The following is a 23,439-nucleotide window of genomic DNA, read 5'->3' on the forward strand; positions in this document are numbered from 1 at the left end:
ATAACAGTTTTCCAATGACTCGGATAAGGTTTGTTTTGTGGGCATGAAATTCAATAATGGAAAGCTTTTAATAAATATAAAATTTACGGAAGACCAAGACTTACATGACAAATGTAGTGTCATATTTAATTTGGGATGCTAGCATGCAGCTAAAAGTGATCTACAGATTAACCATTTGTTTTATATGGAAACAGTACAGCAGGCAGAGGATTGCTCATGCAGAATTTGCTGTGAAAGCCACAGATTTCATGGAAGGAGCAGAGGGAGAAATAAGAACAATACCATTTCTTGATGCTATCCCTTTTTTCAGCCTCAAGAGTTCCATAGAAATATTAAGACTGCAAATAATACTGTTTTGAGCTGCAATCACTCTCTCTAGCTCTATTCTGTATCTGCAATAGAACAGCCACAAGGTGACCTCTTCCAGCAGCATGGAGCCTGCAGAAGCAATGCTATGAGAGGGAAGAAAAGAAAGCAAAGGAGAGGAGTTTAAGTGAGGAAAAGGAAAAATATTTTTCCCTATGAAGAACTAGGTCTACTTATATTTCTTCTCACAAACTTGATGATGTTCCTGGTGTCTGAAGGAGGGAACTTATTCATGACATCTCTTTTTCCTCCCGGTTCATCCCCTGGATGGGTCCTCCAGAGTCACTGACAACTATTGACAAATCTTTCTGTCCAATACTTGGAGATTTCAGTTATATGAAGAAAAGCCCTTGAATGCCTCAATTAGAATGGTTCTTGGCTTTTCCTGTGGTGGCAGAAGCTGAGGTCTGCTTGGCAATGATTTATGAATAAACCCTTCCTAATTATAGATTTCCATGTTCTTTGGCTATATTTGCTTGTATTGAGTTCAACCCACGGTTATGTCTTTTTCCTCGGCTGGCAAAGTAACTCCATGAACCTAAACTCTGTGGGATACGGTGGGAGTGCCTCAGTGCTTTTGCTGCCTTTCCCCCATGTTGGTTGGGACCTTGTGTGCCCTCCAAGGCAGGGACAGGAGAAAGCCAGGATTCGCCTCTCTGTTTCTTGTGGCTCCCCTTACCCACTGTACCCCAACATCATGTTTTCCTCTATCGATCTCAAGGGTGGCTGTTGCCCTCCCTGCCTGCTTACACTTGTCTTCATCCCTCCCTGTCTGCAACCTCTTTCCACCTTTGGCCAACTCTACTTCGGGGTGATGACTAGGGCAAGGCGCATGAGCCCATCTTCCAGCTGAAGACGACTCTCAAAGCACTGATTTGTGTCAAGGGTGAATTACTGTTTTTCAACAACAGACATCAGGCAAAATGGAAAGAAGCAGGAATAGATTTTCTCCATATCTCAGTGGTGCCCTGCCCAACACACAGTCCCTCGTCCTGCCTAAAACTTTTCACCAGTTTTGATAAGAGTTGGAGAATTTGTTACTAGGTACTTTGTAATAACAATTAGTTGTTACTCCATTAGCTCTGCCCATGATTAGCTATAGCCAAAAAGCATCTGTAATTAGCCTCCGTGGAGCTATGCGGGTATGACTACTTCTTGCTGAGTTGCTACATTAATAATGGTCTGTTATATTCAACAGGCCAGTTTTGCTTGTTTTTTTTTAGGCATGAGATTTAGCTTGACATTACAGTAACGACTTACAATAGATGATTATCTCAATAAGTTTTCTGACTTGCTTTACATATACACTTATGACAAAAATAAGCCTGCAAGTCTTGCTTTGCATGTAGTCTTCTGACCTGATTTTTGTCTGAAGTATTAATGATAATAAATCCACTGGTGGTTTGCCAGGAAATGGAAATACTTCATTGTTTTTGGTTTTCTGTGGCTGACCTGAAAAAATAAATATATTCCTGCCAGCATGGTGTAGTGAGTCAGACAAGAAATATTTTTACTTCACTGTGGTGACACCTCAAACATTTGTTTACTTTCCAGTCTTTAGAGAGACATTGACTGAAAACATACTTTTGCTTCCTCAGCACTGTACTAGATTTCTCTGAAATTATAAAGAAAACCCCTAACCAGCTTTTTTTATTATTATTTCAGGGGCCCAAAGACATGAAGTAGCCTTAATGAATGGGCTAACTGTTAACTTGCACCTCCAAATGGTATGTGTTTAGGATGTTTATTTGATGTCGTGTCGACAATTATTTTTTTCCTTTGTGAATGTAAGCAAAGTGTTTTCTGAGGACCGCACAGAGACAGCACTGAATGATAGCCTAACTTTTCTTAAGTCTTGGGAGCTGTATCTTGAATGATGCTTTGGCTTGTGCAAGACCTGGCTCCACTTAATATCAAGCAGAAAAGCTGGACAGAGAAATATTTTCAAGGACTCTGTAGGGGAAGTTTGAGCTGTTCTCGCATGTGCTGCATGTCAGTCCTCAGAGAGGAGACCTTATTGCATACAGCCTGTCTCTGGTTCTCTAGTATTTCCAAAGATTTGGTTCAACTGAATGAAGATGTGAAGCTTCATTTGTGTGGTTCACACAAAAAGATTTGTCACTTGGATCTGCTCCTCTGTAACATGTCTCTGACCCTTGTTAAATTAGGAAACCTGAATCAGGGAAGAATGGGGCTAAGTATAAGACAATTAGGTGCAACGCAGCCAGACTCATGCCAAACTGCTCGGGTACACAGCCCATGCTGAGCTCTGTGTAGCCACTGCTGGCATGAACAGGAGGGCTTGTAAATCTTCTCCTAGTCCTCTCAGCATGGTGACAAGCCCAGCTTGCCTCCACACAAGGAGCTGAGAAGGAAAGGCCATTCACCTAAAGTTGCTGAGATGAGGTCTTTGGAGAAGGCTTGTTTCAGAGGAGGGGTTGATTTAATAACTGATGTTTTAGGGCAGGAGTGGAAATGCAATTCCTTTGCACTGTCTGCTACTCTTCAGCTGCTGCTTTTGCTTGTGAGATGGAGCTGGGCAAAATCCCGGCTTCCCTGGCCACAGTCAAAGCTTTGCCATCAATTCCTGTAAGTGCAAGTTTTCACAGCTGGATTTTTGTGGCCTTTGTTATGGATATATGAAATACAGTATTATAATGCTTTCCTACTTTGATAAATGTTATATGGACAAAGAAATATTTGTAATTTCTGGGGGATTCTCTGTAGTCTGCATGAAAGCAAAGCAGTCATTATTAAGTTATATACTGGGAGCATCTGTCTCATCTCTGCTTAGACACATTTCAACATGTCTTTGGTTTTTTGTTCTTAACAGCTATCTTTCTTTAAGCCTACTCCAAGACGCTATAAAATTCTTCTAGAAGCCAGAGCCTTTCCCTCTGACCATGTAAGAAATTAATATTTTACCATATTTGTATTATTAATCATATTTTTCCAAAGAATATCAGTAGCTTGATTTGAATATTTATTAGCTCATCTTGTCCAAGTAACATTACAATAAAAAAAATCTGTCAGAAGCTTTTGAGCTCAGCATTTTTTACAGATCATAGCTTTATTCCTTCTGTTCAAATAAAAAATGTTACAAAAGGAAAAGATTGAATGGGTACATTGATTTATTAGTCTTTTTAAAGATATTGAGCAAACTACTGGCCTAAATCAACTGAAGTTGTAAATTTTTTATTAATTCTTGTTGCTGTTTTACTTTATGAAACCAAATCAATACAAACTCACAACATTAACACTTATATATCCCCAGACAGAGATGGAAATGTTTGTTCTTAGCACTTTAGATTACTAGTTCAAACATAATTTGTCTGCTATAAAATAGAAGACAATAGCCCATGCATCACAGCTTAGAGCAAATTAATCTTTGGATTTGTGGCCCACTGCTACTTTATCATCAGCTCCGTAAACTCATGGAAATTGATAACAAATTTGATCTCTAAGGTCCGATAAAAATGACTCAAGCTACTAACAGGTTTATTTGTAATGAAGATGGTGGCACAGATGTGTATAAACCTCACATTGCCTTTATTGTAATTAATGTTTATACGAATCCCACCTTTGTTCCAGGCGCACTTCTACATTTGGACTCCATCTTCTTAAATTTCTACAGCACTTCAGTAATAACCTGTGCAAGTGCCATCACTTCAGTTCCTCTCATGTAATTTTAAACAATTTTATAGTATTTTTCGATGATTTTTATGCTATCTCCAAAACCATTATTTATTGATAAAATCAGTGGGTAGGATTTTCAAAATAGCCTGAAAGTTTAGAGCTCTCATTTCCTCCCAGCTGTGCAGCAAATCTAAGATGTGAGAATAGCATGGGACAGCATGTATGTGCTGGCCAAACCTCGTTTGCGTTGACAGCAGTGCATATGTGCCAGCCTGGGATTTAGCACGTGCTCCCAAGCAAAGTGGGTACCCAGGGCCCCTGGGGAGGCGATGATCAGTCTTCTCCGTGGCTGTTATCCATGAAGGCTTTGCTTGCTGGAATCTGGTAAAACACATCCTCCACCGCATTTCCACCCTCATTCTGCTCCGTGACCCTATCCTGTAGGATTTAGGCTTTGATTTTATCCTTGCTGTCTGATGTGAATTAAATTCCGATCTTTTTCAAACCAAAGGAAATCTAGGAAGTTTTCAATGGAGTTGAATTAGGCTTTCAAGTGTTAATTTTAGTGAAAGGCAGGCATCTGAATCCCTTTTCTAAAGTTCTGACGTGTTTTTCTTTTAGTTGTTTTATCATGTAATTGCGCTAACATGTTCTGCATGGAAATCTCTTCCAGTATGCTGTTGAGTCCCAACTTCGACTTCACGGACTTGATGCGGAGAAATGCATGCTCATGATGCAGCCACGGAAGGTTGGTGAGAAATATGCCAATTCTGCTTGCTATTGCTAAGGGCAGAAGCATATTTCGTAGGAGAGTTGTCATACATTCTCAAATATTCTAGTGTCTGCCTGCAGAAGTTATAATTGATTTCTACTAATACTTTTAGGTAAAGTTTATCAATCGTGTATTCTGTTTCTGTGTATAGTTTTTGGTATTAGAACCCATTTTACAATTGTCCGGTTCAACTAGTGCATTTTCCTTATAGAACAAAAAAAAAGTTATTTTCCCTATTTTTCCTGTTTGCAAAACCTGACAGCATCCTGAGAGAACTGCAAAATATAGTAGCTCATTGAGAAACCCCAATGTCCTTTTAACGTCCTAAGGTAAAAGATTGCCATAACGTGAACAGCAGCAGTTGGTGTATCAGCACAAAGGGAAAGGTCTGCTTTGAGTAATATGCAATTCAGATTAATTTGAAAGACTGCCTTGCTTCATTTTTGTGCTATTAAGAACTTTGCCACCTAACTATAAACTGATGGTGACCTTTTGCTTCTGAAATCTGAGTCATCTTGTGAGTAAAGAGCCCACTCCTGAATGCTTGATAGATTTGCAAAGATTGTTGAGATAATAACAGTTACTTGCAATTCAACAATCTTGCCCAAGCTCTTTTCAGTAACAAGTCTAATTTAATTCTAGGTTTTCACTGCCTAATTGATCCCTAGGTGGTAGTATGTTTTACATGATCCCTTGCTAGGAAGACAGGAGGAGGATGAGGCAGTAATTTTCCTACAAAGAATCAAGAATGAGGGGTTTTTTTGGTTGAAATTCCTCTATATTTAATGACCCAAGGTTTGGGGATTTTTGTACTTTTGATGATGTGAAACTTATTGTTTTTGAAATATAAATATAGCAGGTTTATAATAGCTTCCTGTGGGATATGAAGTTTATCAGAAAAGTACAGAGTGAAACTGATAGATAACTTTCAAGTCTTGTGGGTGTCACAAATTTCAGATGCCACATAAAAATCATTATATATGCTGTTTTCACCAGGATTCTTTTTACTGTAAATTAAAACTGTCTGAAATATTAAAGAGTATGAAGTATGCTAGAATATGAAGTGAATAGACTTTTTATAACTGGCACCTTCAAGATAAGTTTGCTAATGATTTTTTTTTGAGGTAACCTACTCATAGGCTACTTTATAGCACTACCTTTGTATATCATCGCCATGCTTAGGATTTACTTTTGATCTCCTTATGCAAGCAGCACAGCTCATGGTAAAATATAGATTATGAAATAAGAAATGACAGTTTCATTACTGCCAGAGTTGATGTAAAACGTGTGCTTTAACTTTGTTTTAGGGGGAGGAGACCTTGAGGACTGAAGATATCCTTGCTGTAATTGAGAAGGAAGGGGACTCTATTGCTGTCATTCTGTTCAGTGGGGTGCAGTACTACACGGGACAGTTGTTTGACATCCCTAGAATAACAAAGGCTGGCCAAGAAAAGGTAGGATTGGTCCAGACCTGTCCTTTTAACACCAATTTTAGATCCATTTTCCTTGTGAAATAGTTTAAGTTTCTACTTTTTGTGGAACAAAACAGAGCACATGTGGAACCCTGTGTGGCTCTGATAAAAAGTAAAAGCACTCTGTGCAGAGATCCTTTGGGGGTTGTGTGTTGCATGAAGAAATAACCCTGCGAGAGCAATCTTGCAGGTGTGACTTAAACTATATGGAGAGGTAATTCATGACTATTAACTTCCACAGGGCTTTTCTTGAAGGATAAAATTTCAAGAGGTTCAGTGGAGGAGGAGGAGGATGTAATCACAGCTCTAATCTCTCTTTAAAAGTTAGTTTGCATTAGGTTTTTGCTTTTTGGTGGACTTGCGTGGTTTTCCTCCTTTCCCGCAGCCAAGCTGTGGGAGTTTTTGCCCCCAGTGAGCAGAGAGGTGAGTTGCCCATGGAGCCAGCAGTGTTCAAACTCAGCTGATCAGTTTTTCAGAGACAGGCACAACGTGGAGCACATCAGCATCACAAGAGGACTGTATTTTAGTGATGACTCGGCCTTCGGAGCTTGCAGGTGGTGTGCTCTGTGGACGTAGCTGTAAAACCTCTTTAACCATCTCAATTGCCTCAGGAATCCAGGATAAAATAGTTTTTAATTAAGTCTTCTTATCAACAGGAGGTCACCAGACTTTCCGTAGGGGCAGTCTTTTACTGGATGTACCTTATCTCATATAAGATTAAACCACTCAAAGATAAACTTATTTAGTATCACTGGATTTTGGCAAACCAGCTAACTATTTACATTTGGTGTTTTAACTCTCTGGAAGAGGTTCCTGGCTCACATCAGGCTATACATCTTCTGTTGCTGTAGGTTTGGCAGTGGAAATTTTTCTGGAGGTCAGGGAGTAAGTTATGCTGCTGGAAAGTGATGGTAAAGTCTCCCCTGGGAGAGCACAGCAGGTGTGAGAGCTAGTGCAGGGCCCGTGGGATACAAAAAGGGAATGTTCTCACAGAGCAGCACCTGGCGACAAAATCGGTCCCGAACACAGTACGAAACAAGACCGACTTCTGACATGGACGCAGAAAACCAAGGAAGAAAGAAATGGGGGGAGTCAGCTGAAGGGGGGAAACAGGTCTGTATATTAGCTCCATGTAGCTCTAAAAGCTATGGTGCCTTCTTTGAGGGTGTTCCAGTACTTTGCTGACCACAAATAATCAAAAGGCTATGCTGAAATGTTTGAAAGGGAAGATGGGTTATCAATAGGATGATACCACCCACTGCTCCGCTCGGTCTCACTCCTGGTGGCAGCAAAGCTTTCGTTCAGCTGCCAACGCCTACGTGCCTACAGTACTTCTTCCCTGAAATCTGCTGTGTGATGTGTCTGAAAGGTATCTGAGAGAGAAATCTTTCTTCTCTACTGTAAATATGAACGACCTGGGAAAAGCCTATCACTTTACCGCCTCTCTAAAGATGCTCTCTGGACTGTGGGACACATGCTTGGATGAGTGGAAGCGATGCAGTTTCACTGAAAGCTATAAACTACCCCAAAGTGGCTGAGAACCTGTGTTCTGGAGAAAAGTAGTCACTGATAGTTTATTATACGGAGTTAAAATGGATTTGATGTTTATATTATCTGAGGAGATAACCAGGACTTGGTGGAGAGAGCTTAAATTTTCTATAAGGCAGTCCAAATAATAATATTAACTCGGGGGAGTGTGCTTCCACATGGATATACACAAAAACATTGCACACTTTATACGGAGACTGTATCATCTTGCTGAAGAGGAGAGCAATTTCTGACAGCATTTCAGTACTCCAGCAGGCCCAGATAGATGTCAAAGGTCCGTTTCCACCTGCATGTCTGTTAGAAATGCCATAATGTACAAGTGAATCCCTTCTTCCAGAGATTTTTCAAAAGGGGGGGGGGGAATGTAATTACCAGCCTCTTTGTGGTTAGAACAAGTAGGACTGGGATCCAGGTAGATTCATGACCTAAAATGTCATTAGTGTATGTAAAAAGAAAAAGTAATTCAGCCTGAAGACCTGCTTGAGTACCCATAAGGCTTGAAAAGCACGAGTCAGACCTGTTTTTATTTCCCTACTGTCAGATACACTCAGCTCAATGTCCTTATGGATTCTGCCCTCTGGGTTAAGTGATGTTTATGTGTTACATAGTGGTGTTGTATAAACATACTATTACACCACACTTAAACATCTGAATATGGCAAATATTTACCTGAACAGCTAAGAAATCAGTGATTCGTGAAGAGTTTGCTGTCTTAATATTGGTAAGAGGTAGTCCTGTATTCTGCTGTTTCTCTTAGTCTCAGGGCTTCTGGTTACCAAAAAGCCCAAAATGTTGCATCTTCAAAAGCAATTGGCTCCTCTCCTCTTTCCCAGGTCAGAGCTGATATTAGGAGCTGCCGTTGGGTTAGAGGAGAACAAAAAAACAACTGCTGAGCCAGAGTCATTAGCATCTATGTAACGTGTACGGGCTTAATTTCTGTTTGGTGGCATCCAACCAGTCCCTGTCCCCAGGCTGACAAGCTTTCAGGACAGTAAGTGTGTGGACTTAAAGACCATATCTCCTTCAAGAGCTTCTGGACGTGATGAAACCAGCAGTGGTTAGAACGATTGTCTTATATATGACATATTATCACAGAAAGGCTGGAAGTCCTTTAAAATGTGTATTAAAAGAGAAGTCATGTTCATAGCAAAAATGCCAGGCTCCCTTTCCTGGTGATGAAGGGTAGTGAATGATCCCATGCTCCTGAACAGAAAATAGGTTGGGGAGAGCTGACAAGCAAGAAAGTCAGAAGGGGAAAATACAAGGTGGAAGTGTCATTTGAGAAAAGGAGGAAAAAAAATCACCTGTCGGCCAGTGTAGCAGAGAAAAAAGTCCTACACAGATGGCCTTAATTCTTTTAATGTACAATTGAAATAAAATCCTGCAGTGTTGTGCTCTATCAGGGCTTGGCTAGAGATTTGAGCTGCAAGCTCAGGAAGTCTGGAAAGTGTCCTAGGATTCTTGAGGTCAATCATTTATGGATTAAGTTACTGATTTCCTTTTACATTTTTTAAGCCAATTTCCTAAGTCCTCTATGTATGTTAAGAATTCTCCCAGAGTGAAAGCTCTGCACATAGACAGCTTCATTAAGTCATTAAATATTAAATGAACAAAATTAAGCTTGAAGAATTACCTTGGGCTATTTTTCCATCTTAGGTCTCTCAGATAAATCAAAATTACTATGTATTGTGCAAGAGACTCATCAGCAGGCTGAAGAGGATGTAACAGTTTTCCTTGTTTCATACTTTTGAGCTTGCTCTAGAGGATGGAGGGGGTTGAGTCGTTTTATTCTTCTACAAGCAAAGAAATGGCTGACTTCTAGGAGACTCTAGCTTTCAAATACAATTTTCATTTCATAAGTTATATTGTACTTTCCACTGACTCTGTACCATATGTAAAGCATTTTAATCTCTTGAGTCCCAGTAGGAAGAGCTTTAAGATCCTTCATCTTCATTTCTTTTCCTGTCTCTCTTTCTAAATGTCCCAGCTTTGCTGGTGTGAAGCTGTCATTTCTCTCCCTCTCTCCAAATGTCATTGTCCATGCTGAGTTGTTACCTGCTGGTTATCAGCAGCTACCCAGACACTTTGCAGAAATGACTTTTAGATAAAACGGAAGAGGCAGGGGAGAGCACGTCCTCTTCTTCGCCCAGAGCAGATGGAGAGCTCTGTTTTCCCCCTAGTCTGGGGAAGCGACGTTCCCACGTAGTCCTTGTTCTGCGTGGCTTGTGCAGGGAGAGCGGTTTCAGTTTGTTTTACTTTTTCCCATGCAATCTGTGTGGCTAAACATTTGCTGTTCGTGCGACTCGAGTGCCAGACGCCTCCCCCGGAAAGCAAACCAGCACCACCCATCTTGCAGATGAGGACTTGAACAAAATGGTACGAGTGGGTGTTTCTGAGATGATGCAGGAAACCTGCCAGCACTGAACCCAGATTTCCAGGCTATGCCTCATTAGTAAATTAAATAGTGCACAGTAGGATTTACCAACCAATTTCAAAGCATTGGGGAGCAGTTAAAGCAGTTCAGGAAGATGACCCACAGGTGGCATGTCGGTGGCTGTCCTGTTTGTGGGCTGAAAGCTGATCTACTCCAGCCAGCGTCAGCACCCAAGGAAGTTTGTGCATGTTGAGGTTACAAGTATAGATAGGGCTATGGGGCTTCGTTATACTACCGTGACTGCGAGGGCATCCTACCTACTGGTGTCCTAAGGAGTCTTGTCCTACCTCCCATCTACTGTCTCTTTGTAATTTGTCATCTTGTGCTTGAACATATTTTTTTATAGAGTTTTCACTTACCGACAGGGAAAGGACAACTGATTTTAACACAAGACTTACCATATGATTAAATTTCTTACAGGTCTTTTTTTATGAGCAGCTACTGGTTTTTTTGTTTGTTTGTTTTAATTTTGTTAATGTACTGCCAGACACATACGTTCTGCAAGACTCTCAACATATTGTGTTGTTCTTGGTTTCCGCTGCAACCGGTGAATCTCTCATAGCAGTTCTTCAAAAAAGTTTGTGTGGGACGTATGTACGAAGGGATACCTGTAAATGTTTAAATACAGTCAACCGAATTTTTGAAATTAGTGCCTTAAAACCCTATGAAAACTTTCTTGCTCAATAGCAGATTTGCTTTAGTTTGCTGTAGCTTATTTCTCTGAACCAAGGCCATTTTATCTCTGAATGAGAGTGTACCCATGGGCACTCTGTGCTTCAGCTTCTCTGCATTAGCTTCACCATTTCAGTTGACTTGTCTTAACTCACTTCTGGGATTGTCCCTGTGAAGACAAGCCACCAAGGGTGTGAAGGCTAGGCTGTTTATTGGGGCTTCTGTTCTGTTTAAGAGCAAATGTTCAGATCGTGCAAATGCCACAGCAGTAAGTTTTCTTCCCATCGTTTTGGGAGCAACTTCTCAAGCTGATAACTTCACTAACGCCTCCATTAGAATTAGAGTGTCACATCTTCTTAAAATGCTGCTTCATTCAAATTGTTATCTAGTTTATACAGAAGATTAAATATACCAAAGTACCATTTAAATAATTTAACTAAGGTTCCCTCGTGCAAGAAACAGCAAGAGATTCTTAAAAAAAATTCCTTTGTTTTATTATTAGACGTTGGTTTTTCTGAAGCCTGTGCTCTCGCTTTTACTCCTACCATGCTGCTTGCAAGCAGACTGTTTGTATTTTAAAAGCAAAATGCAAAACAGCATTTAATTTGTAGTCCAGGCACAAAAGGCAGTTTTATTTCTCTGCACTTAAATAGGTAGCAAGGCTTGGAAGAACTTTTTGTTTAAAAATGCTGCCATCCAGTGGTTATTTTGTGTGTAAAACTGATACTTTTTGATCTCTGCATCTGTGGTCCTTATATGCTTTTTTTATTTTTTCCCTCACTGCCCTCTGCAAATTGTGGTTATGACAAATACAACAGTTTTCACAGAGAAATGACAGAATGCTTTTCTAGCTTTTTAGGAACAAGTACAAAAGTCCTTGAAGATCAATGTGTTACATAGGCTGCTATCTCACCCATCTGGATTCCCAAAGAGCAAGATCCTCGTGGTTTAAATATCAGGGAGACCTTAAGTATAAGTATATAGTGGAATGTAACTGTTCATGAGTGACTGGCGTCATTATGTACATTACTATTTTGTCTCTGCCTAGAGCCTGTCATGCCATACAACAGTTTGAAATGATGCATTCGTTCTGAATACTTATTTCAAGTGCTACCACTTTACTGCATAAGAACAAAAACTTAGGAATCTAAACCATATCCAAGCGTCCTTGAAGACAAGCCCACAAAACAATTAATGATTTCTACAAATATCTATGGTATAGAAAATTTTTCTCATAATAACTCAAAACAGATGGGACTTGATAGCATGCCTATATAGAGAGGAAATAAAGCTCTAAAGATTTTTTTTTTCAAAATAAATAAATTTTATAGTGATGATTATCTTGATAAGTAGTGTATTAATTATCTCCTTCCTGCAGGGTTGCTTTGTTGGATTTGACCTGGCTCATGCTGTTGGGAATGTAGAGCTTCATTTGCATGACTGGGGAGTAGATTTTGCCTGCTGGTGTTCCTACAAGGTAAAGTAGATTCGTTGTTTGAGACTATTTTCCACAATGTCACTTATATGATGGGTCAGCAAACAGGTCGGATGAAGAACTGTACCTGAACTGTTGATCAAGACTTGGCTGAATCTTTGAACCAGCCACAACAAGGAGATGGACACTGACTGTAGTGGTGGCTTTGTTACGAGAGGTTCCAAAAGATAATAGTGGCAATGACCTGCAAGGTAACGTGGATGTGAGATGGATGCTAGTGGTGGTTAAACATCTGCTCTGAAGCACACTCTGCTCTGTGGTCACAGGATCAGAGGCTCTTCTCTTATTTCCTACACCGAGAAGGTCTTGCAGCTATAGGATTTTCTTAAGTGGTCCCTAAATAAGAGAATATTCTTGCCTAAACTTTCAGATCATAGAACAAGGTATCTTTAGTTCCTTTGACTTCTCTTGAGATTAAGAAACAGATATAGTCAGATGAATTGTTTGATGACTTTGCTATATGCATTATGACATGGGACTGTTTCAGCTGTACTTCAATTTTCTAGCCTTTTGTCTGTTAGACTTCAGATATCATATGTAAGCCAAGAAAGATATTTTTAGAACTAATCTGAAAAAAATATATCTGCTTTTACCTACATCAGCGCTTTGAGACAAATGCTAAGATCTCCAGTTAGAAACCACTAGAAATGTTAAAATTGGTCTGTTTTATAGAGCGGGGTGAGGGAAGGAAAGCTATACTTTACAGATAATGAGCACGACGTGTACATGTTGATTTATTCTTTGCAGTATTTAAATTCTGGAGCAGGAGGCCTTGCTGGTGCCTACATTCATGAGAAGCATTCCCAGAGTATTAAACCAGCGTAAGTATAGTTGTGTACCAAAACAAAAGGTGCTGTGAAGTTTAAATGGGAGAATATCTTCCCTTTGAGCTGAGAACTGAAAGTGAGAAAGTGTATAGATTCCTAGTCATAGACTATGGATGTGTGTGTATGTATATATGTATGTGTGTATATATATGTATATAGATGCAGAAGAAATTCCCTGCTTCAAAAAAACCTCATTGGGCTAATATTTGTTACTGACTTATTGATCAATGAAAAGGGTAGTACAAGATCATTTGGTTATCTGACTTTCTTACTTCAGATGAGTTGTTTTATGCTAATTTTAGTAATTTTTGAAATGGTTAATGTACATGCTCACATCTTAAATGCATTTCCTCCTTGAAGTCTGCTATCTGTTCTAAACTAAATATAATCATAAAAGAGAATGGTTATAATATTAAAAACAAGTAACCTAAATCATGCCTATGAGACTGTTTAATGTAAAGAGAATATTTAACATCTTTTAAAAATTGATTTTTTTAAATCATTGAAGTCTTTGGTTGGTGAACAAAATCAAAGTCAATTTCAACTCTGTGTCTAATAGCTCTTTAATACTGGCATGTTTTCATTAAAATTATATCCACTGGTAAAGCTAGGAAGCATTACATAGAGATCTGTGTTCTCAAAGACTGTATAATCCGTGAAAAGCTGTGCCATCAACTGAGGTTAGCTGCATTAAAAAAACCCCTCTTATTTAAAATGTTATATGGCTGTACTCTATATATGTATATTAAGAACACTAGGATTAATACTTTTAATGCACTGACAAATGTAAACATTTCTTTCTGGCTATAATGCTTGGAGAAATTGCTGGCACTTTTATTTTAGCTTGAAGAAGGCAAACTAAATCAGGTTTCAGAGAGAAATAATATTATAATGAACAGCTTTGCCGCACTATGTGCTGGTTTTAGACTGTCTAGACTCCCAGGAGATAACAAAATAACGCTGATAAGTTCTTCTTAGTCACCTATAACAGAAAACTCATTAGGATGACATATGACCTGTTGTGAGCTGATTTGATCCTCACATGTGAACACTGGCAAAATATTCCGAATATCTGGATATTTCTTCTGGAAAGTTGTTTGTTTTGTTTTGTTTTTTTCTGCTTCCCCATTAGCCAGGTGCAGGTATTGATCTCATGGCAAAACCTCTGGACCCTGGTTGTGGGGAGCTGGGAAGATGCTGAGCAGTGGAAAAAAAAAAAAAAAATGTGGGCCAGCTAGAAGACACAGAATAGCCATAGGAGGAATGAATAAGACCTCAAGGACTTTGAGTCTTTTTTCCCCCTTGATGAAATTTTGAAACTTCTGTGAGGGTACTAGCTTGGTAAGAGCTTAAATTAGTTCTTCCTGAACCAGCTTCTTCATACATAGTCATTACCTTGTGTACTGAATCTGGATACTGAATATCTTAAATACAATTACCTGTATGAAATAGGTTTTTTCAGCCTGGGACCCAATTAAGGATATTATTCCAAACTTCCTGCATAGACCCTTTGCATTATTTAATCATAGTTATTTCATATTTCCTGAGACTTGATAATCACTCATCAAACTGTTTGTAGTTAATATGCCCCAGTTGCATTACTTTTCTTTCTTTTCCACATTAACCAGCCATTTCAGGTCTCCAAATAAGGCAGTGAGACAAAGGAGAATTTGTCTATGTCAAAGTATTCAATTTTATAGCTGATTTAAATGCAGAGCAATTTGCTGTATGTTGTACAATCAAATAGAGTGGAATTTAACTGCTCTGGAAGTTACAGGTTTTATGCTGTATCTAAAAAGTCTTTGGCTGTCATCTGAATCAAGGATGACACCCAGTGGCCAGACAACTTCATTCAAAAACAGAAGCACCAAACACTGTTTCTTTGCATCTCAGCCCACATGTAAGCCGGTAATTAAATTCCAATCCAGCTGATATCCTTTTGTCATTTAAACTGTCTGAAATATTGTTTTTAACTCATGGCCAATATTATGCAAGTCACTTTACCCACCTATATAGATTTCTTTAATTTGTCTCATCCTTCATATTTTCTGCAAGCTATTGACTAGGTAGTTATTTTTATATCGAAATAATGTATTGTATTTTAATATAAAAAATGTATGCTCTGACCATAATTCAGAGAGGCAGACCCAGAACGCTTGCCAGGTGCCTTTGCCTGTTACTGACTGAGGCTGGGGCGAAAAGGACTTGGGTACTTACTGAAAATTAAACAGCTCAATCCAAAATTTGAATTTTAAACCCCCAAGCCCAGCTACTGCCCATCGCCAAAGGCATTTGGTATTTTGTTCTAACTTCCCTTAATTCCACTAGTATGCTTTTGTCTATTCCCAGAGTCTGGCTAATAAGAGCAGTGTAAGCAAATAAGCGCTTGCATTGTAGCTATGCGCAGTTTCAGAAACTGGGTTCCCCTCCAGCTGCTCCCCATGGGTGCTGCTCCATCCAAAGCTTGCTCCCTGGACAGCAAAACACTTATTTGCTGGTTCTTTCTTTTAAAATGCAACTTGAGAAAGAGTTATGAATTTATTTAGTAGCCTTACCAACAGCAGCTAGCGCCATGCCGAAACTGCTTTCTGCTTTGAGTCTGCAGACCGAGGTTGTGGCAGCCTAACTACAAACCTACGCAACCCAAAACTGGTGTTATTCAGTAATACCATGTCACATCCCAGCAGACAAAAGGCAACACCAATCCCACTTCTTTATGGTTGTGCAAGCTTCCCATAAAAATTTTAAAAGTTGGTAATTCACCAACTTGGAAAAGGATTTATACCCAAGAGCAAAGTTTGATCCTTAGGTCTGACGGTTGGAAGATGAAGCTATGGACAATACAGACTCATATGTCCCCTTGTCTTGTGTCACTGCAAATACCATCCTGCACCCCCTGGCTTAGCTAGGCGTAGTTCTCTAATTCACTGCAAGGGCCACGGGTCTAAAAGTTACATGTTGTAGCCATCCTAATTAATACCTGGACCCAAGTATGTTGGGTAGTCCTTTGCTAGTCCTCTATCTTTCTTCCTAGAACAGTAAAACTGAATCAGTCTGACATATATGGGTCCAATATATCCCTATACTCTCATGATCTCACCTCCTTTGGAGTCTCTTAATACTTGAATAGCTTTTTTAATACCTGCTCTATATATCACAATGCAATATATTCTTAGCTAATTGTGTTAGAGTGATTTCTCTGTGGAAAGGTTTCAAATAAAAAAAGACCTGGACAGAGCAGAGCTATGAAACACAACTGAAACTGTTTGGTCAGTGCAGGCTGATCCTGTGCCATCAAGTTTCCACATAAATGCAGTTACGTTGCGGAGGGGAGTTTTCCAAGACACAGAGAGCACTAAGGTGACCTACTAATACTGAAATTTTGCTTGACTAGCTTTCTGGGCTCCAGAAAAGTTTCATTCCCCCCCCCCCCCCCTTCCCCTGTTTTTCAATTTCTCCATTTATAAAAAGAAGCATGACTAAATCTACCAAGCAAGTTAGCTATAACAAAATGTGAATGTTTATGAGCACCTGGGAAAGAAGGTACAGGAGAAGTCAAGTGTTCACAGCAGAGTAGCTGCAGCTGTAAATGTGCAGCGAGTTCAGCTCTGCTGTCAGCTGGCATAAGGGACAGGAGGGGACAAACTCATGGAGTCCTGAGATAGGAGAAGAAAAAAAAGTACTAGTCAAATCCCTGTAAGAAAAAGTGAGGCACAACTTAAAAAGATGAAAGGGAAGTAAATGTATGTAAAGCAGCCCGAATAATAATAATAATAAGCCTTGGCAGAGGCTTATTTATGAAGAGGCTTACAATTAAAATAAAATTGTACACAGTCTAGTGTTTAAAATGAATGGATTTATCAAGACTTAACTTTAGCAAAGACTGGCAGCAGGTAGAGTTTAAAAATAAAAAGTTTGTGTGATGTGAAGAAATGCTGTATGTGCAGAAAGCAGCTGATGTCCAAAGAGCGTGTCGGCTTTTACTGTAGGATAAAAAAAAAGTGTCAAAGAACAAGAAACAAAGGCAACTAATTCATACTAGCTTTGAGAAACGCAAGGTATCTTCAGACAATTTCTTCATAGACAGAGGCGAGATATCAACCCTTTCTCTTAGATCACTTTCCTTTTTAGCCTCTTGATTCCAGTGAAAATGCCAGAGCACAAATGGCTTCCTGCTACTCCATTCTAGAGACCTGCGCAGCTTTTTGGTATGTGAACTTTTACCCTGGCATGACATAAACAAAAATACACCATTCCAGCTGCATACATCTCCCCCTTCCCATTTTTCCCACGTGCTCTGGGTCCCCATACTGCTCCAGTGCAAACCTTCTCTGCCCAGTAACTTTGTTTTGCAAGAGGTTACTCAACCCCGTCCAGGTTGGTAGCTCCTGAGCTACTAGCTGAGTTTTTCTTTAGATATTTTCTTGATCTATGAGGAGATACCACATTATTCCTTTTTGAACTAGAACCGCATAATCCCCAAACTAAATAGCTGAAGCTTCTGTGAAACTGCTGAAAATAATGCAGCTTTGGAACAATGTGAGTTGGGAGCAAAGGACAGCCATAAAAAGATTGGGAAGGTTGTTTTATATCTACTGTATTGGAAAGAACTAAAGCTGCTCTTGTTTAAAATGCTTCTAGGAATAATAGACTAAGATGGTCCAACTCTCACGGACCCTTGGAGTCTATCGGCTCTGAGTATCTCAGCACTGCTGAAAGTTTTAGCAGAACAGAGCACCCTGTCCTGGCCAAGGAGGGGATCTGGAGAAGCAATGTAGAGACTTCCAGGGAGCTGCGTTGAATGCAGCAACGTGGAAAGTCAGTGGTCACAGATGGAAGCGTACATGCCGCTGTTTGCAGAAACGTTTGTCACTGGTCCTAGTGGACTCGAATTGTGGACTAATGTATGGATAAACTATTCGTGGAGCGCAACATATGTCCCCCGAGTGCATAAAGTATCCCGTACTAAGGCAGAAATGAACTGTTTCTTTGCCAAGGAGATGAGAACAATTTAGTTCCTTGAGTTAATTTAGAAACCAAAAATTAAAACCTCCCTTGAGAAAAGCCTGTTTAGGAATAAAGGTATTGGTTAATTAGGCTTAATTGCGTTGTCTTGGGACAAGTGATTTATTAGGCTAATCTAGACCCATGATGGGCCTGCAGGGGTGTGTTCTCCGATTCACCAACTGAATGGCAAATAACTAAGACCACTTTTTAACTTTGGAGTGAGTCTCTGGGAGGAAGAAAGAGAGATTAATGTGCATTCACATCATCTATTCCCATTCCCATTTCTTCAGCTCTGTACATCCTTTTATGTGGCTCCCACGACTGTCGTCTTGTTCTCTGTCAAGCATTTTCTCTCTATCTTCCTTCAAATCCTCCCTTGTAATTAAGCTGTATATTCAAGCAATCTTGCTTCTTTTCTCATTATAAATAATCTTCTCATTCTTTCCTCCCTGAAGGTCTTCCCCTATGTTTTGTCATCTTTGTCCTGGTTAGATTTTAAGGTGTTTAAGAGGAGCAGTATACCTCCTTGTAAGCTCATGGGACTTATGTATGAGTAAATGTGCTGTATATCAAGTCTACATCACCTATAGGATAGTTGGAGTGAGTGTGAAAGTAATGTTTTTTTTCATTGCCTGTGTGTACTCTCATGCTACTTAGACACTTTTTGTTTTGAAAACTCAAACCTTAAAATGGAGCATGTGGAAAATAAGAGACGTGGTTCCTGTCAAATTTCTCAAATATATACAGTAGTGTTTTTAAAAAGCATGGTGCGGGACTGATTCCTGCATTTCGTGCCTGTTATCAAGGCATCAAAATGCTGGGATAAGTGGAGATAAGCTAAGTGCTTGTGTTTGCTTGTTTCTGTGAGTCATATCTTCTCCAAAATAGTATTTATAGCATAGGTGTGTTTCACTGCAGACATCTGCAGATATCTTGGGTGCAGATTTGGAGATTTTATGTATATTTAAATCTTTGCCTGACAACAACCAATATGGTAGATATAGACTAGATATGAGGAAGAAATCTGTTATGCTGAGGATGGTGAAACCCTGGCACAGGTTGCCCAGAGAGGTGGTGGATGCCCCATCCCTGGAAACATTCCAGGTCAGGCTGGACGGGGCTCTGAGCAACTTGATCTAGTTGAAGATGTCCCTGCCCACAGCAGGGGGGTTGGACTAGATGACCTTTAGAGGTCCCTTCCAACCCAAACTATTCTATGATTCTATAACTTCCTCTTTCTTTTGTCCAAAACTCCACTAACAATATGAAGAAATGTCATTTAAAGCATGATGTTTGTCACAGCCTTTTTTAATCTTTTTTATTTTAAGGCTGAGGCTGGTCAAATTCTTGCAATAGGCCTTTGACGGTATTCATTTTTCAGTAATTGCTCACTAAACTACTGAGTTTACGTGTTAGATCTAAGCAGATTCAAATTTCTCATGCATCTCGCCTTCTGAACCATGCTGATGGGACATACACCACTTAGTCTGCTCTGCCATGGCCCTTTCCCACTCCCAGCCTTGGAAGCGAGAGAGAGGTGGCTGCGTTCCTTGCGGATACGGTTTCCCATCTGCCGCCTCTAGCTTTTCCCATCAGATGGTGTAAGACACAATTGCTTCAATACATGAAAGGAACCCAACAGGCTTAGCCTGATGGAAAGGTGAATGTAACCTGAGGGCAACTCTTACATCCCTGTTAACTAGCAAGGAAGAGAACCTGGGGCTCTCCTCAGAGTGTATGGTTGCTGTGATTTTATTTTTTTTTTCTTCCCCCACTTCAAAAAACATGTGGTGTTAGCTGCCTGCTCTTTGTGCCTCAGTTCTCCACTTTGAGACAGGCAGTTTTGAAAGCACTTTGCTGTGTCTTGATTTTTTCCCAGTAAGAGAAGGCTGAATGAACTTCCAGAGATGCAACACTCAAGCTGGTGTCACACACCTTTAACAAGATGGTCACAAAACCTTCTTTGCCTGTCTTTTTAATTGGTCACAGAGACATTATCCCCCCTCCTATGCTTATCTCAGTCTGTACGTTTCTGTATCCACCTCACAGAACCTCTCTCTCTTAGGGAGGAAAAAGTTTCTTTTCAACAAAAACCGTCAAGTAAATCTGCTGTTTCCACTAAGAGCTCGCTTACCTCTGTGCAGAAATGTGCTGGAACTAATGCAATTTTGCATTTGGGAGTTCCTACTAGATGTTGACTCACTTTCAGTATTCGATCATCTTTCACTTTTTCTACTTCAGATTCCCACTTTTGGTACTTTCTATGAAGCTTTCCTCCTAAGATTCTCAATTAAAGCTGTAGTCTACACATGTCCTTTAAAACTGAGATTTTTCTCATGCTTTTGTATTAGTTCATTAGCCCACAGTGGGGAATTGTTTCTAATTTTTCCCTACTGAATGTGCTTCGAGATCATGGTATGCCTCGAAATTGCTCTAAGCTGAAAGTACCAGCAATAGCCATTATGCTTTTGTGCCATTAATACAATCACCTTTTTTTTTTTTTTCCCCATCTATGGTCCCTGGAGTATATTCCTGTAATTGTCAGTTACTGGTTCAGATGGGGTCTCCTGCACTGCAGGTGTCCCTGTCCTGGCTGAATACCTCGCTGGCTTTAGCCGCAGCTCTGGGATCACGTATACAGCTCATATTGAGATTCATATCACAGCTGGCACCTGATTCAAACCATAAGCATTTTTAAAGGTAATTGGAAGGTCGTTGCCCAGGTTAAGGAAATGATTCACCCTCTTTATTTCTTGCAAAGTTGGTATTCCGGTGCACACACAGAGGGGATTGTGTGTGGGGTTTCTTTTTTGTTTGGTGTACGACTTGTGCTTATTTGTTTCCACTTGTTCATGGGGTTTCTGGTCCTCATGCCCCCTCTTTCTCCTGGCTGAACCTTCATTCCTCCAGCGCTCAGCCAGGAGAAGATGGTCTCACCAGGGCATACATCTTCATATTTTTCTTTTTCCTTGGGCTCCCTTAGTCAAATCTCTTTTATTTTCACTGTTGTGTGGGCAAGCTATATCATTTCTTTTGCCCCCACGCCAGCTCCTTTCTTGGCAAGTCCACAGCCTGCTGTCCTTTACTTCTTGCCCATCTCCCCCCATCTTTGAGTCAGGAGCTTCTTAGAGACCTTCATGACATATATTGTTTCTTCTTGCCCACTTGCTTTAAACTATCCTTCCTCTCACTTTCCATTTGTGAAATATTTATTTTCACAGCTGCTTGTTGCTGATGGTGAATTCTTACTATCACAGTCACTACTCCTCATTTGTTATTGAAGTCTTTGGCAGTGCTTGCTGGCAGTTGCCTCTTGCTGCCTTCTACTGTGTGGAAACTATAGGGCAGCTACAGCAATGTAGTGCTCACTCAAGTGTCTGAAGAGCAGTTTCCAGTGAGATGCTGGGAGGGACACTGTATCCCTCTCTCTTCCCCTTCCTTCTCCTAGTTTCTCAGTTGGTGTGGCATCAAATCAGGGACCTAATCACACCAGTGCAACTGTTTTGAGAAACTTGTAGGTTCTTTCTGTCCCACAGCATGGAAAACTGAAGAAATGTCTCAAAAAATGAAGAAACTGTCTCAAAATGAAGAATTATTTATTAATTTCTTTAGCTGTGTACAGTTTATTGAGCAAAAATCTAATAATTTCCTAACTTAATTAGTTTTTCAGTATCCCTCTGTTTTCATTGACAGTTTTCTGACTTGACTTTCTAGCAACCCACTGTAAGCAAGTGCAGAGAGATTTGGTCAGTGTGTGTTGGCGGTCAGTGTTGCAGATGCAGTCAGTTTGTGACACAAGAATGAGCCCATATAAGTGTCCTTATCCGATGGCTTCTCCCCTGCTTCTGCAGTGAGAAGAGCTCGTGGGGCTCCTGAAACCAGTGTTGGACCTCGTGTCAGACATTTGACATACATACACTGGACGTCGTGTCAAACATACTTTAGGGCCCAAAATACTGGTAGTTTATATGCTACTGAAATTTAGGGCAACTACAGCCCTGTAAAGAAAGGTCCCTAAGTCACATTTCTCTCATGTTCTGTAGTGGTGGATGAAATTTCAACTTTCTGAGGAGGTACTTTTTAAAATAACTCTGAAAGATCCCCATTTCTGTTCTCCCTTAATGATTTCATGTCTTCAGCTCAATAAACTCCATTTGAGTTCTTTTCTCCTTGAGTATCACTTGGTGTTAGTAAACATTTTGTAACACAACTATTGGATTCTGTGGCAAGTCTGCTGCCACTTAAAACTTTGAATTCAATTAGTTCTAGCCACTGACTTTAAAAAAAAGAATGCCACAACTCATCTAATGTGGATTGCTTCTTGTTTCAGGCAAAGAGCAGAGGTGATAACTCTTACATTTTAGCTAATAAGGATTCTGGTATGATAAAGGTCTTGCTTTAATACTGTGATTACTGTATTCAAAAACAACAAAGACCTGAGGAAGTGCAATTTTGCAGATCTTAAAATTTTTATATTATAGTTCAGTCAGATACATGTATTATTTAGAAATCTATCTAGATATCATCCCCTCAAAGGTTCATTCAAGGGATTGAGGAGACTGTATAGTTCATCCGAGTCTCCTTTAAGTCAGAATTCACATTTAAACGTATTTCTAGGAGGGACTGTTGCTTTTGCTTCTTGTTTAATTTAATCTATTTGAAACAGCCTAGAAAAAAATTACTGAATTCTTAAAGAATGTAATATGCTTTTTTTTAATCACCATAATATAACTGGGAACTATTCAATACTTTATAAAAATCACTGAGAACTTTATTAATATCTCTATGAGTAAATTGGCTCCCTGCTTGATTTTTAATTTCTGGTGTTAGGTAGAATATTTGATTTCCCTTTACTAAATGTGCTAACATACTGTTGGCTGTATTTCCCGTTTTCATATATCTGATATTTGGCTAGTGGAAGTGATATACGAGCACTTTGTGATAATAGTTGTTCATAAGCTGATTTAACAGTTTTTAATTCAACTTCATTAGCCTTAGAGGGGTTGTTTTTTGTGAGATCTTTTCCTGGGATTTAATTTAAGCTCCAATTTTGTCTGCTGCTTGATCATACCTTTCTTTTGCCTGATCATCGCGAATGAAATTATCATCCCTCATCGCAAATGCCTTAGAGGTTTGGTAGAGAGCTCTGTGCGGCTCCAAGGGGCCCTGATTGGATTCGCAGCATTGCAGCCATTTCTCTTTCTCATGCC

At 39.8% G+C, this 23,439-nt stretch overlaps 1 protein-coding gene across 1 annotated transcript in view; it reads left to right on the plus strand.

Moving 5' to 3' along the window:
• The window catches only part of KYNU (kynureninase), a 59,423-nt gene that overhangs the window by 16,343 nt on the left and 19,641 nt on the right, over positions 1-23,439 (plus strand). Inside the window, exons 4-9 of the mRNA XM_009318943.1 lie at positions 2,032-2,093; positions 3,200-3,271; positions 4,676-4,750; positions 6,082-6,228; positions 12,279-12,377; positions 13,143-13,216. Coding sequence (XP_009317218.1) covers positions 2,032-2,093; positions 3,200-3,271; positions 4,676-4,750; positions 6,082-6,228; positions 12,279-12,377; positions 13,143-13,216 — 529 coding nt within the window. The remainder of the gene's footprint in view (positions 1-2,031; positions 2,094-3,199; positions 3,272-4,675; positions 4,751-6,081; positions 6,229-12,278; positions 12,378-13,142; positions 13,217-23,439) is intronic.

Source organism: Pygoscelis adeliae, unplaced genomic scaffold (genome assembly GCF_000699105.1).
Source record: "Pygoscelis adeliae isolate BGI_AS28 unplaced genomic scaffold, ASM69910v1 Scaffold222, whole genome shotgun sequence".
Lineage (NCBI taxonomy): Eukaryota > Metazoa > Chordata > Aves > Sphenisciformes > Spheniscidae > Pygoscelis > Pygoscelis adeliae.